Genomic DNA, 14,886 nt, shown 5'->3' with positions numbered 1-14,886 from the left:
AGAGGAGAAGTACAACAGAGGAGAAGTACAACAGAGGAGAAGTACAACAGAGGAGAAGTACAACAGAGATGAAGTACAACAGAGGAGAAGTACAACAGAGATGAAGTACAACAGAGATGAAGTACAACAGAGATGAAGTACAACAGAGATGAAGTACAACAGAGATGAAGTACAACAGAGATGAAGTACAACAGAGGAGAAGTACAACAGAAGAGAAGTACAACAGAGGAGAAGTACAACAGAGGAGAAGTACAACAGAGGAGAAGTACAACAGAGGAGAAGTACAACAGAGGAGAAGTACAACAGAGGAGAAGTACAACAGAGGAGAAGTACAACAGAGGAGAAGTACAACAGAGATGAAGTACAACAGAGGAGAAGTACAACAGAGGAGAAGTACAACAGAGGTGAAGTACAACAGAGGAGAAGTACAACAGAGATGAAGTACAACAGAGATGAAGTACAACAGAGGAGAAGTACAACAGAGGAGAAGGCATGGGAGGGGAAAGAGGGAAGGAGAGGGGCGGGAGAGAGTGAGGGAGAGTGAAAGAGTTATTGAGGAGGGAAGGATGAAAAGAGAGAGTAAGAAAGAGAAGGAGAGAGGGAAGTGGAAGGACAGAGACATGTTAAAAGCAGAAGGAGAGGAGAGACCGCGGTGAGGGTCAGACCTGGACGTAGAGCAGGTTGAGCTGGACCGGGTCTCGTGAGTCCACGTTCTGGTCTGAGTAGAAGAACTTCCTCCTGAGCAGAAGAGTTTCGGTCTCCTCCACCCCCTGCTCACGGAACGTTCTGCCGTGGTCAAGCCAGTTCACTGAACACACACACACACACACACAGATATTAACTCGTAAATGCAGATTCTGACCTCAATAAACTTAAAAATCTAACCATAATTCTCTCCATTATAGTCAACCCAAGGGGTTGACTCAATATTTTATAAAACCAAAATCCATGTTGGCGTCAGTGTTCCCCTGAAGGGGGGTAGTGATAATGTCAATAGTGGTGTAAAGCTGCCCATCAGTTTGATGGATGTGCCAATAACTAGAGGCTGGAGAGGAGCTGCCCTGTCCATGGCCTGTAGGCCTGCTGTGAGGTGTTCAGTCAAAGACAGGCGTCCATTGCCTACAGCACATGAGAAATGGACACTACCGCTCAGGAAAAAAGGAGGAAAATACAATTTGATGTGCGATAACAGAATCCAACTCAAATCACTATTCAAATAATACCTTAAACAAAAATGTCAGTCAAATCAATAACTGGCAAATAATGTTGCTTCTGTCCAAACTCTTATGAAACACGCAGATGTATCAAAATCTATTTTCAGAACAGACAGAGCAATACCTTCAAGGATAGCAGATGCAATTTAGCTAACTAAATAATCATGTTACTGCGAACTTTATTCAAAACATATTTGGCTCATATGATCGGTTGATTTATTAAAAAAATGACCATAAGGGAAATTAAATTGGCTTCAGTATCAACATGTTCCCAGAACTAGTGGCAATTTGTAGAGATGGCAGGGAGCCTCGTGGTTAAGAGCGTTGGCCAGTAACTGAAAGGTCACTGGTTTGAATCCCCAAGCTGACAAGGTGAACATTCTGTTCATGTGCCCTTGAGCAAGGCACTTAACCCCAATTGCTCTGGATAAGAGCGTCTGCTAGAGATGTTTGGCCTCAACTAAGGCCCTATAGTTCACAAGGAGTTAAAATGAATAAGTGAAGTTGGCCTAAACTCACAGTCGTCGTCTGTGTGAAGCTTGGCTTTGAGTTTCTCCATCTTCCTCTCGTCTCGGAGCAGAGTCCTGTCTTTCTTCAGGGTGCCCGTCCCATCCTCCTTCTTCTCCTCCATTACCTCCTGGATCAGAGAGTACTCCTCGTAGTTGGTGATTCCTGAACTCACAGGGGAAAGCTTTCAGACAACCTCAAACCACTGGCTCTCCTAATGACAGGTGTTAAAATAAATCATGTAATCCAGGTGTTTTTACAAATAATGGACCACTCACCTATTCTACTGCATATCGTCACTAGCAGTTCTCCCACTGTTTTGGAGTCATCCACCATGATGGTTTTCACAGCTCCATCCAGCATCTTGATCTTCAATGGCCTCTGTTTCTTCTTGTATTCAAGGATATCCTGAGAAGGAGGGAGAGCAAAATATAAACTGTGAATGTGGCAAAAAGTAGAGCGAGTGATCAAACATTTAGCCAGTCGAAGGCGAGAGGGATGAACGGAGGGCAGAAAATCTAATTTAACGGTTGCCTATTCCATCCCCACAACTCTCTAATTTCTCGCACACAGCAATATGAAAAAGATTTTCCTCTGAACTACATACTCTGTCATTCCAACAGGCCTGGTACTTCACCCTGCTTTAAACACACAGCACTTGTCTAGAGAGGAAATACCAATGGAAAACACATCCAATGAACACGTTTGGTGTGTGTGATCTTTGAGGACCGACTTCAATCACGAATAGTGTCAGTGTGTTACAGTATGTGATTCTCATACTTTAAATACTTTCTCCATGGCAACAACTACAAAGAACCTTTGCTACAGTAGAGAACCCTCTCTACAGTATCGGACTGGTCAGATTACTAAGGGTTACAGAAGGTATGCTTTAGGTAGGTTTTTACCCCATTCCGCAGCATGTAATAATCCAGAGTTCTTCCTGACTCCAGCCAGATGCCTTTCCTGGGGTCCTCATCAGAAAGGAACAGACCGTAGTCTGAGGCTGGAAGACAATAGGAATAGAAGTTACCATTAGCAATAGGATGAATGATGCATTTCTAAGCCCTTGTTTCTAGTGTCGAGAAGCAGGTACCATTCTAATTCTTCCGAAGTGCATCCTCCCTTCCTTGAAGTACTCAGTGCTAAGACATGACTGTACAGATGAAAGCCACGTGGTGCCCTTGCTTTCACCTGTTAAGGAAGGATGGTCTATAAAGGAATTTGAACGTGGCCTCTGTCGCTTGTATGTCTGTGTCTTGTGAGTTACCTTGTCCAGTCTGGGCTTCGGGAACCCTCTCTCTGATGATTCTGCAGGCGTCGTAGACGGCCGTGGACGGCTCAAACTGCATGGTCTTCACCAGGTTGCACTGGCAGACGCAGATCTTCAGGGACAGGGCCACCATCTTGGCCGGCGGTGTGGGGGGTATGTCTACACCTGGGAGAATGGAGGGTGAGATCAGTATAAGATGTGGATGAGAACAAAGGAAATACAACTACTTAGATATTTTCCAAGACGACAAGACAGACGTGATCGCACCACATTAGTAATATTTCACAGAATTCATTCTGGTGAGTTAGAGCCTATGACAAATTCACAAGTTCTCAAATACAGTCCATCTGTTGTCTGGGAAAAAACGAAGTGGGTCAAAACTGAAGTCATGTCTGTATCTGGATATATACAGAAGAACACTGCCATCTGTCTGTCTCACTGAGCGGGCAGACACTCAAACAACCTGAGACTGCGTGGCAGGCTGACTACCTGTTGTGTGAGTGCAGCAAGGAGCCAAAGTAAGGTGCTAGCTAGCATTAGCATCTTATAAAGATATAGCATCTTATAAAAAACAACCAATCTTAACATAATCACTAGTTAACTACACATGGTTGATGATATTACTAGTTTATCTAGCTTGTCCTGCGTTGCATATAATCGATGCGGTGCCTGTTAATTTGTCATTGAATCACAGCCTATTTCGCCAAACGGGTGATTTAACAAGCGCATTCGTGACAAAAAGCATGGTCTTTGCACCAACATGTACCTAACCATAAACATCAACACCTTTCTTAAAATCAATATACAAGTATACATTTTTAAACCTGCATATTTAGTTAAAATTGCCTCGTATCATGAATTTCTTTTAACAAGGGAAATGGTGTCACTTCTCTTGCGTTCTGTGCAAGCAGAGTCAGGGTATATGCAGCAGTTTGGGCCGCCTGGCTCGTTGCGAACTGTGATAAGACCATTTCTTCCTAACAAACACCGTAATTAATTTGCCAGAATTTAACATAATTATGACATAACATTGAAGGTTGTGCAAAGTAACAGCAATATTTAGACTTATGGATGCCACCCGTTAGATAAAATATGGAACGGTTCCGTATTTCACTGAAAGAATAAACGTTCTGTTTTAGAAATGATAGTTAACGTGTTTGATCATATTAATGACCTAAGGCTCGTATTTCTGCGTGTTACTATATTATAATTAAGTCTGATTTGATAGAGCAGTCTGAGCGGTGGTAGGCAGCAGCAGGCTCGTAAGCATTCATTCAAACAGCACTTTTGTGCATTTGCCAGCAGCTCTTCGCTGTGCTTCAAGCCTATCAACTCCCGAGATTAGGCTGGCAATACTAAAGTATCTATTAGAACATCCAATAGTCAAAGGTATATAAAATACAAATGGTATAGAGAGAAATAGTCCTATAATAACTACAACCTAAAACCTCTTACCTGGGAATATTGAAGACTCACGTTAAAAGGAACCAACAGCTGTCATATGTTCTCATGTTCTGAACAAGGAACTGAAACGTTAGCTTTTTTACATAGCACATATTGCACTTTTACTTTCTTCTCCAACACTTTGTTTTTGCATTATTTAAAACAAATTGAACATGTTTCATTATTTATTTGAGAATAAACTGATTTTATTGATGCATTATAATAAGTTAAAATAAGTGTTCATTCAGTATTGTTGTAATTTTCATTATTACACATACATACATTTCATTCATGCATACATAGATATATAAAACAATTGGCCGATTAATCGGTATCGGCTTTTTTGGGGTCCTCCCAATAAATCTGTATCGGCGTTGAAAAATCATAAATCGGTCGACCTCTACCCTATATAGCCTCGTTATTGTTATTTTATTGTTGCCCTTTTATTTTTTACTTTAGTTTATTTAGTAAATATTTTGCCTAAAACGGCATTGTTGGTTAAGGGCTTGTAAGTAAGCATTTCAAGGTAAAGTCATGTGACAAATACAATTTGATTGAAGTCTGGTGGATTTTACAGGTCAGGTGTGTGAACACTTCCTAGCCTTGAGAAAAACCATTTGGCTCTTTCCTTCACTAGCAATAAATTGAAACATCTCTCTCTTTATTAGGCTGCCAGAGGGAGCCTTAAACATTACATGGCTGGCATCAAACAGAACTGACAATTAATGTTCTTAGTAACAACCCAACCATCACTCATCATTTACACAAGTAGGTCTTGATTGTTGCAATAATAAATACAAATCATTCTCATAAGAATATGCTTGGCATGAGATGAGTGCAGGCTAACGAGAAGATGCTCTGAAATCAAACATGGATTACCACACCAGCCTGCCATCCTTCCTATTCTTCCCCTCAGACGAGGAAAGATTTGCTGAGATCTCGTCAGGTTTTGAAACACCTTCCAGTACACTGAAAAGCAAACCCACTGTGGGAGAAAGGGATATAGAAACTACAATATACAGTGAAATGACAAGGTACAATAATGGCATAGATTTTCATGATCATGTTCAGATTATTAGGGTCACAGTAGGCAAGTAAATGGGGTGGTGTTTATGGTCATTTGTGAGCAGGCTAAGCCCTTGGCTTCCAGCTGACCCCATATCCATGTCTGACTTCCTGCTACTGTGACATCACCTCTATAGCCACCTGTCATTTGTCCTGTCCTCCAGACCACATCCATTCAATTAACACCAGTCAATACGGGCTGCAGCCACCCAAGGCAGGCAGGCAGAGACAGGTACAAAGGCAAACACCTCTGCCTGTTCAGCAGTACCAAGGTCACCTCCAGCCAAGCGGTCTGATAGAGAGAGGAGAAAGACCCTCTTGTACGCACACAGCCTCACACCTGATTCACCTTTATCATACATCTCAATGTCTAATAAAGGAGATCAGAATAGTATCTGAAAGCAGACTAGTAGCGGAAGCATACTTCAGGTCAACAACAAAACATTGTAAGGAAAACAACCTAAGATGAAATCTGAACCACTTCCTTTTGCAGGAGTGAGAGAGGGATGGACAGAGGAGAGGGATGGATAGAGAAGAGAGAGGGATAGAGAAGAGGGAGGGATGGACAGAGGAGAGGGATGGATAGAGAAGAGAGAGGGATGGACAGAGGAGAGGGGTGGATAGAGAAGAGAGGGATGGACAGAGGAGAGGGATGGACAGAGGAGAGGGATGGACAGAGGAGAGGGATGGACAGAGGAGAGGGATGGACAGAGGAGAGGGGTGGATAGAGAAGAGAGAGGGATGGACAGAGAAGAGAGAGGGATGGACAGAGGAGATGGATGGATAGAGAAGAGAGAGGGATGGACAGAGGAGATGGATGGATAGAGAAGAGAGAGGGATGGACAGAGGAGAGGGATGGATAGAGAAGAGAGAGGGATGGACAGAGGAGAGGGATGGATAGAGAAGAGAGAGGGATGGACAGAGAAGAGAGAGGGATGGACAGAGGAGAGGGATGGATAGAGAAGAGAGAGGGATGGACAGAGGAGAGGGGTGGATAGAGAAGAGGGATGGACAGAGAAATAGAAAAAGGTTAGAGCATGGAAAGAGGGAGAGAGCGAGAGAGAGAGAGAGACAGGAGGAGAGTGAGAAATAGGGAGAGAAAGGAGGATAGAGTATATAGAAAGAGTAATTTAATAGATCAATGAATGAGCCTGGTCCTGCTGGGAATCCCCAGGCCTGGTTACTGTAACATGGTCTCCAATCCAATAGGAGACTACAATACTGGAGGGCCACTGGGATGGACATTCAATACACGGACAGAACACATCAATGTGGTGCAAATACAATACTGTGTGTGTGTGTGTCCACCAATACAATATAGCCTCATCTTATGACCGTCAGGCTGACTCTGCAACAGCACATGGCCTCAGGTTAACACAATGAAGGTTGGAATAGAATCACATCTACCTCAGATTTCATCAAGTTCCATTTGGCAAAAATGTCATCCCTACGGCCAATTCTACATTCAACCATGATGAACTCAGACAAACTCAAATTAGCCTGCTGCAAGTGAGATGGATTTGTTTGGGGAGAAAGATGTGGTAAAAAAAAACGACTCACAGAGCAACATCTGGTGCGAAGCTAACAGTGAGACGCAGCTTCTTAAATATCTTCTTGATAAACTGAGGCTAAAGGTTCTAATGCATTCCCGGAGCATGTAGCAGACTATGATCCATCCATTTTACATGGAGCGCCTGTGGATAATAAATAGGTTAGTGATGTCAGACCATCTTCTCCATGCAGCCAGTCCCCACATGAATGATTACAGAAACATGAGTTTCTCAGACTAAACAGGATGGGCCATGTTAGTTTGATGGAGTGTGTGGACACAGGCCTACTTGTGCTTGTGTACAGAAGTGTGTATTAAAAGTCCTAAGAAACACCAAAGGGTGGTCGGTGTGTGAGGACCAGGGCTGTATGTGTGGTAGAGAGACAGTATGCCAGTGCTTTAGTGCCTGGGTATCGGTGTGTGAGGACCAGGGCTGTATGTGTGGTAGAGAGACAGTATGCCAGTGCTTTAGTGCCTGGGTATCGGTGTGTGAGGACCAGGGCTGTATGTGTGGTAGAGAGACAGTATGCCAGTGCTTTAGTGCCTGGGTATCACACATGCAAACCTACTATGTACAATCAAAAGACACACACACTGTTGCAGAAGTTAGGTGGTGTGTCCCTGCTGCCTGGTTTACTTGGTGATTTATCAACTTCACATGTATCTCATTAGCACGGCATCTGGATTCTCTCCAATACATAAACACAGTGGGCAACGCTGAATTACGTGTGTGTGTGTGTGTTGGGTCAGGAGGTCTGTGTCAGTAGGAAGCAGCATTAAACACAGATGTAAGGTTTCACCCAGAGAGGAGAGGAGCCTCTGACCCCAGACAGACCTGCTGGAAGGTAACTAGAGAAGGAGCATGACAGAGGCCATCTCCAGCCTCATCGATCAACTTATTGGTTACAGCCTCGCTCATCTTCTCAACCCACTGTCTCTGGACACTCCATGTAGCCAAGGCTGCCTTCCTGCAGGCACATATCTAGGACCAGCTTAGTCTCTCCCGGTCCGAAACAAAATTCTTGGAATCTATCCCCTAGTCCCCTACTCCTCTCGCTCCTACCTGCGACCTGATGGCTCACATCGCCAACATGTCCGTTCAGTCATGGGTTGCCATAGTTACATAAACTGCTTGCAGTAATCTTTGCCCTGACATTTTCAAAACAAAGGAGAGGGGGAACAACTACACACAGTCAACGTACCCACACCACAACATTCCCAGATTGACAATAAGTAGATTCTCCTCTGTCAGTGGAGGCAGTAGAACCACATCAAAAAGGCAAGGCAGTCAGCTTGGATCAGTGAGTGAGTAAAATATACCCTGCAGATACTGAATGACACATTATCTCCAAGACCAAACCCCTATACAGAACCAGGAGGTCACTCACCCACACAACTCTCCCCCCACAACATTTAGCACATTAAGCACAAGGAGGAACATGATCAAACCCAGCTACAAAGCAGGGAAACATGAATAGGGAGTCCCCTATGCTGTCAGGTGTAGATATCAAATGACAGGCCAACCGTGGGTTTTATGATGTAGTTCTGTATACATGTAGTCTGATTACTAGTCATGTCTGGTAAAATCCCTTGTGAGGGGCTTTTCAGGGACAGAGAACAGTTATGGTTTTCATGTTTCTGTTCCACCAGCTTAGACTGTTTCCTTGCAGTCATAAGAAGGTTGTGAAAGCTTTTTGAAAGGACAGCAACAACAGGAAGTAAAAGGCATCAGGCATTAATCTCAGCTCCTGAACCGGCAACTCAACGAAGGGCTGAGCCAGACATGACAGCAGCATTTGCACTTTGCATTTGCACCCCTGGACCTCCTGAAACACGCTGCGTAAGCAAGCACTGTGGATAACTAAACAGTCACACACACCTCTTCTGCTTCGCCCTGTGTGAGATCCTCTTCACACTCCACTATATCTCCATGTCAGCTGGAGGCAGCAGGAGCTAAAGCACTAGATGAGCCAAGCTCAGAAGTGAGTCATTATACAGACCCCACTATGCTTCTGGGTCAGTGTTTGTCAAGCATGCCTCTCTGCCTGCCTGCCTTGCTGCCTGCCCGCCTGCCTAGGCATAAACATCTCCATACAGCACACATCAATCTCCCTGGAACACACAGCTTGCTTTGGGTAGGGTCCCAAATAGCACCACATCCATATTTAGTGCACTACTTTTGACCAGGGGATATAGGGCTCTGATCAAAAGGGATCAGAGCCCTGGGATGCAACCTGGGACACTCTTCCAAACAGAGGGATTGCTGAGACGCTCAAGAACGTCTGCTTTGGAAAAAAATGTGACCACTGACTTCCCTACAGGAATATCTCACAAAAGAACAGTACTACCAGTCTGTTCTGTAGACAATAGTGTAGGTGGGATGTAGGCGTTACAAGGCTGTAGGTGCACTTCACATTCCATCAAAAAGGCTGAAATACGGTGCCTTCAGAAAGTATTCATACCCATAGAGGTATTGCACATTTTGTTGTGTTACAGCCTGAATTCAAAATGGATTAAATAGCTTTTTTTTTTCTCTCACCCATCTACACACAATACATCATAATGTAGTAATCATAGTGAAAACAAGTTTAGAAATGTTTGCAAATTTGACATTGAAACAGAAATCTCTCATTTACATAAGTATTCCCACCCCTGAGTCAATACTTTGTAGAAGCACCTAAAGCAGTGATGACACCTGTGAGGCTTTCTGGGTAAGTCTCTAAGAGTTTTCCAAACATGGATTGTGCAACATTTCCCCATTATTATTTTCAAAATTCTTCAAGCTCTAGTTGTTGATCATTGCCAGACAAACCTTTTTCAGGTCTTGCCATAGATTTTCAAAACTGTAACTCAGCCACATTCACTGTCTTCTTGGTAAGCAACTCCAGTGTAGATTTGGCCCTGTGTTATAGGTTATTGGAGTGCTGAAAAGGTGAAGGCATTTGAAAAACCTCCCTGGTCTTTGTGGTTGAATCGGTGTTTGAAATTCACTGCGACTGAGGAACCTTCCAGATCATTTTATGTGTGGGGTACAGAGATGAGGTAGTCATTAAGAATTCATGCTAAACACCATTACTGTGCACAGAGTGAGTCCATGCAACTTATTAAGCAAATTTCTACTCCAGAACTTATTTAGGCTTGCCATAACAAAGGGGTTGAATACTTATTGACTCAAGACATTTCAGCATTTCATTTTAATTCATTTCAATACAGTAGGGAAGAGAGGAGCAAGTCAACCAGTCAAATCTCTAAAACCCTGATTTCACTTTGATATTATGGGGTATTGTGTGTAGGCCAGTGACAAAACATCTATTTAATTCACTTTAAATTCAGGCTGTAACAACAAAATGTGGAAAAGGGGGTGTGAATACTTTAAACTGTACTGTACATATTATCCATATAGAGTACTGTGTATACACTATTCAATACATTACTTTCAAAGCAGCCTACAGCCTACATATATTATCTATTTTCAGTTTCAGCTCACATGATCATTTCCTATGACTTACAACACAATATTCTACAGGCTGCATTGTGTCCCTCGAGTCATTTCACCTTGTGGGACAGTCCCATCAGTGACACAGCAGCATGGATTTGATCCTAAAGAGAGGGAAGTCAACACTCTGTCATGTACTAGATACAGCTAAAGTCGGAAGTTTACATACACTTAAGTTGAATTCATAAAAATTTGTTTTTCAACCAATCCACAAATTTCTTGTTCACAAACTATAGTTTTGGAAAGTCGGTTAAGACATCTACTTTATGCATGACACAAGTAATATTTTTAACAATTGTTTCCAGACAGATTATTTCACTTATAATTCACTGTATCACAATACCAGTGGGTCAAAAGATTAGATACACTAAGTTGACTGCCTTTAAACAGCTTGGAAAATTCCCCAAAAAGTATGTAATGGCTTTAGAAGCTCCTGATAGGCTAATTTTTACCCCTTTTTCTCCCCAATTTCGTGGTATCCAATTGTTGTAGTTGCTACTATCTTGTCTCATCACTACAACTCCCGTACGGGCTCGGGAGAGACGAAGGTGGAAAGTCATGCGTCCTCCGATACACAACCCAACCAGCCGTACTGCTCCTTAACACAGCACGCATCCAACCCGGAAGCCAGCCGCACCAACGTGTCGGAGGGTACACCATGCACCTGGCAACCTTGGTTAGCGTGCACTGCGCCCGGCCCGCCACAGGAGTCGCTGGTGTGCGATGAGACAAGGACATCCCTACCGACCCTCCCTAACCCGGGCGACGCTAGGTCAATTGTGCGTCGCCCCACGGACCTCCCGGTCGCGGCCGGTTACGACAGAGCCTGGGCGCGAACCCAGGGACTCTGATGGCACAGCTGGCGCTGCAGTATAGCGCCCTTAACCACTGCGCCACCCGGGAGGCCCTGATAGGCTAATTGACATAATTTCAGTCAATTGGAGGTGTACCTGTGGAGGAATTTCAAGTCCTACCTTCAAACTCAGTGCCTCGTTTCTTGAAATCATGGGGATATCAAAAGAAATCAGCCAAGACCTCAGAAAAAATTGTAGACCTCCATAAGTCTGGTTCATACTTGGGAGCAATTTCCAAACACCTGAAGGTACCATGTTCATCTGTACAAACAAAAGTACGTAAGTATAAACACCATGGGACCACACAGCCGTCATACCGCTCAGGAAGGAGAAGCGTTCTGTCTCCTAGAGATGAACGTACTTTGGTGCGAAAAGTGCAAATCAATCGTAGAATATCAAAGGACCTTGTAAAGATGCTGGAGGAAACGGGTACTAAAGTATCTATATCCACAGTAAAACAAGTCCTATATCGACATAACCTGAAAGGCCGCTCAGCAAGGAAGAAGCCACTGCTCCAAAACAGACATAAAAAAGCCAGAATACGGTTTGCAACTGCACATGGGGACAAAGATCGTACTTTTTGGAGAAATGTCCTCTGGTCTGATGAAACAAAATAGAACTGTTTGGCCATAATGACCATCATTATGTTTGGAGGAAAATGGGGGAGGCTTGCAAGCTGAAGAATACCATCCCAACCGTGAAGCACGTAGGTGGCATAATCATGTTGTGGGGGTGCTTTGCTGCAGGAGGGACTGGTGCACTTCACAAAATAGATGGCATCATGAAGGAGGGAAAATTAGGTGGATATATTGAAGCAACCTCAAGACATCAGTCAGGAAGTTAAGGCTTGGTTGCAAATGGGTCTTCCAAGTGGACAATGACCCCAAGCAGTTGCTGCAAAATGGCTTAAGGACAACAAAGTAAAGGTATTGGAGGGGCCATCACAAAGCCCTGACCTCAATCCCATAGAACATTTGTGGGCACAACTGAAAACGTGTGTGCGAGCAAGGAGTCCTACAAACCTGACTCAGTTACACCAGCACCAATTTAAAAGGCAGTGCTACTAAATACTAATTGAGTGTAAACTTCTGACCCACGGGTAATGTGATTAAATAAATCAAAGCTGAAATAAATCATTCTCTACAATTATTCTGAAATTTCACATTCTTAAAATAAAGTGGTGATCCTACTTGTCTGGAATTGTGAAATTGAGTTTAAATGTATTTGGCTGAGGTGTATGTAAACTTCAGACTTCAACTGTAGTTATACATAATCCTCCTACTCATGATTCCTCTCAAGCCTCATCACTGCAGCTGCTCGCCTCATCACTGCAGCTGCTAGCTGGAATGAGAACACACAGGACACATTCCATTTTCAAACTCCAGTTCCTAAAGGCTTCAGCTCCAGAAGACGTCTCTCTGCTTCCCAGTCCTGACAGGTGCAGGTACAGGCCACTGGGTTTCTGGCCAGGCTACACAAGTTGACTGTGATGCAGTCAACTTGGAAGGTGGAAGGTGACAAACGACTGCTCCAGTGCCAGCCAGCTGCAGCAAGGGCATTGGCCTAGTGGCCTCTAACCCAGCCAACAGCCATACCAGTGAATTGAAAACCACTAGCAAGAAGACAGCTGTGTGCGAGTGTGAGAGAGTGAGAGCATGACGGTGTGACCATGACGGTGTGAAGCAGAGGCCTGCAGCTACACAGCTCCCCCCCCCCCCCCCACCCAGAGTTCTCATCAGGCATAAAGCTCATGGTTTCACTTCATAGCAATACTCAGACTGAACCTTCTGACAGTTAAAGCCACATGAATACATAACTACATTCCCTTGTAAAATGTATAGAGCTATTGACTTTTGCTTACTGATTTACTGATTTGAACAGTTGATTCATTGGATTAATACTAGAGAAGAATAATGAAAGATTGAACATTCTGGCAAACACTTCAGTTCCTTGCACCCCTCTGAAAAATGTGAAACCTGTCAACAGCACGACATCACTTATTTACAGAACATGTAATGTATCTCTTTTAGGAAACACTTAAATAGCCTAACCACATCATGTAAACGTCAACACACAACGGCTCATAGCCGTTAGCTAGAGTCCCACAACAACATGTGACCTGGTCTCTAACCATTTTCCAACTGGTATTTTATGAATTGAGGGAGGCTTAGACAGGCAATTCAATGACGCCATGTTGTTCAGTAAATATTTTCACATCAACAGAGTCCATGGGAATTGAATGTGATGTCTGTCCTGAAACGTGTTGGTTCCTCAGCCATTGAATAAAGCTATATGGCAACAACATTGTTCATCGTAGAAGAGCTTTGAAGACGGAGAAACAAAGCATTTTTGTAGGTAGTTAAATGACATCAACCAAGTCAACAATAAGCAACCACCAACTAACAGTCTGCTCCAGTCCAATACTGTTAGTAGGTTTTATGTTGTTTCATGTTGTTGGTAGTGTCAAATATTCTCACTAAAAATAAACATCTGCCTTCAAAAAAAAGAGTGAAGTTCCTGTGTTACTTCCAGAGAGGATAGTCTAGGCAGTAGCTTAGCCTCTCCACTTCACATCATACTGCTCACCCTTCTGTTAGGTCAGCCTTGATATGACCCTCCTTAACCTCTCCACTTCACATCATACTGCTCACCCTTCTGTTAGGTCAGCCTTGATATGACCCTCCTTAACCTCTCCACTTCACATCATACTGCTCACCCTTCTGTTAGGTCAGCCTTGATATGACCCTCCTTAACCTCTCCACTTCACATCATACTGCTCACCCTTCTGTTAGGTCAGCCTTGATATGACCCTCCTTAACCTCTCCACTTCACATCATACTGCTCACCCTTCTGTTAGGTCAGCCTTGATATGACCCTCCTTAACCTCTCCACTTCACATCATACTGCTCACCCTTCTGTTAGGTCAGCCTTGATATGACCCTCCTTAACCTCTCCACTTCACATCATACTGCTCACCCTTCTGTTAGGTCAGCCTTGATATGACCCTCCTTAACCTCTCCACTTCACATCATACTGCTCACCCTTCTGTTAGGTCAGCCTTGATATGACCCTCCTTAACCTCTCCACTTCACATCATACTGCTCACCCTTCTGTTAGGTCAGCCTTGATATGACCCTCCTTAACCTCTCCACTTCACATCATACTGCTCACCCTTCTGTTAGGTCAGCCTTGATATGACCCTCCTTAACCTCTCCACTTCACATCATACTGCTCACCCTTCTGTTAGGTCAGCCTTGATATGACCCTCCTTAACCTCTCCACTTCACATCATACTGCTCACCCTTCTGTTAGGTCAGCCTTGATATGACCCTCCTTAACCTCTCCACTTCACATCATACTGCTCACCCTTCTGTTAGGTCAGCCTTGATATGACCCTCCTTAACCTCTCCACTTCACATCATACTGCTCACCCTTCTGTTAGGTCAGCCTTGATATGACCCTCCTTAACCTCTCCACTTCACATCATA

At 43.8% G+C, this 14,886-nt stretch overlaps 1 protein-coding gene across 2 annotated transcripts in view; it reads right to left on the bottom strand.

Moving 5' to 3' along the window:
* The window catches only part of LOC115117595 (talin-2-like), a 155,010-nt gene that overhangs the window by 87,914 nt on the left and 52,210 nt on the right, over positions 1-14,886 (bottom strand). For both annotated transcript variants that reach the window (XM_065013202.1, XM_065013203.1), the window contains exons 2-6: positions 2,989-3,156; positions 2,627-2,724; positions 2,000-2,129; positions 1,734-1,886; positions 666-808 (exon numbers count right to left, since the gene is read on the bottom strand). In XM_065013202.1, the coding sequence (XP_064869274.1) occupies positions 666-808; positions 1,734-1,886; positions 2,000-2,129; positions 2,627-2,724; positions 2,989-3,124 (660 nt within the window). In that variant the 5' untranslated portion in view covers positions 3,125-3,156. The remainder of the gene's footprint in view (positions 1-665; positions 809-1,733; positions 1,887-1,999; positions 2,130-2,626; positions 2,725-2,988; positions 3,157-14,886) is intronic.

This window comes from Oncorhynchus nerka, linkage group LG28 (genome assembly GCF_034236695.1).
Source record: "Oncorhynchus nerka isolate Pitt River linkage group LG28, Oner_Uvic_2.0, whole genome shotgun sequence".
In the NCBI taxonomy this organism is placed as follows: Eukaryota; Metazoa; Chordata; class Actinopteri; order Salmoniformes; family Salmonidae; genus Oncorhynchus; species Oncorhynchus nerka.
This window is presented reverse-complemented; position numbering and strand designations above follow the sequence as displayed.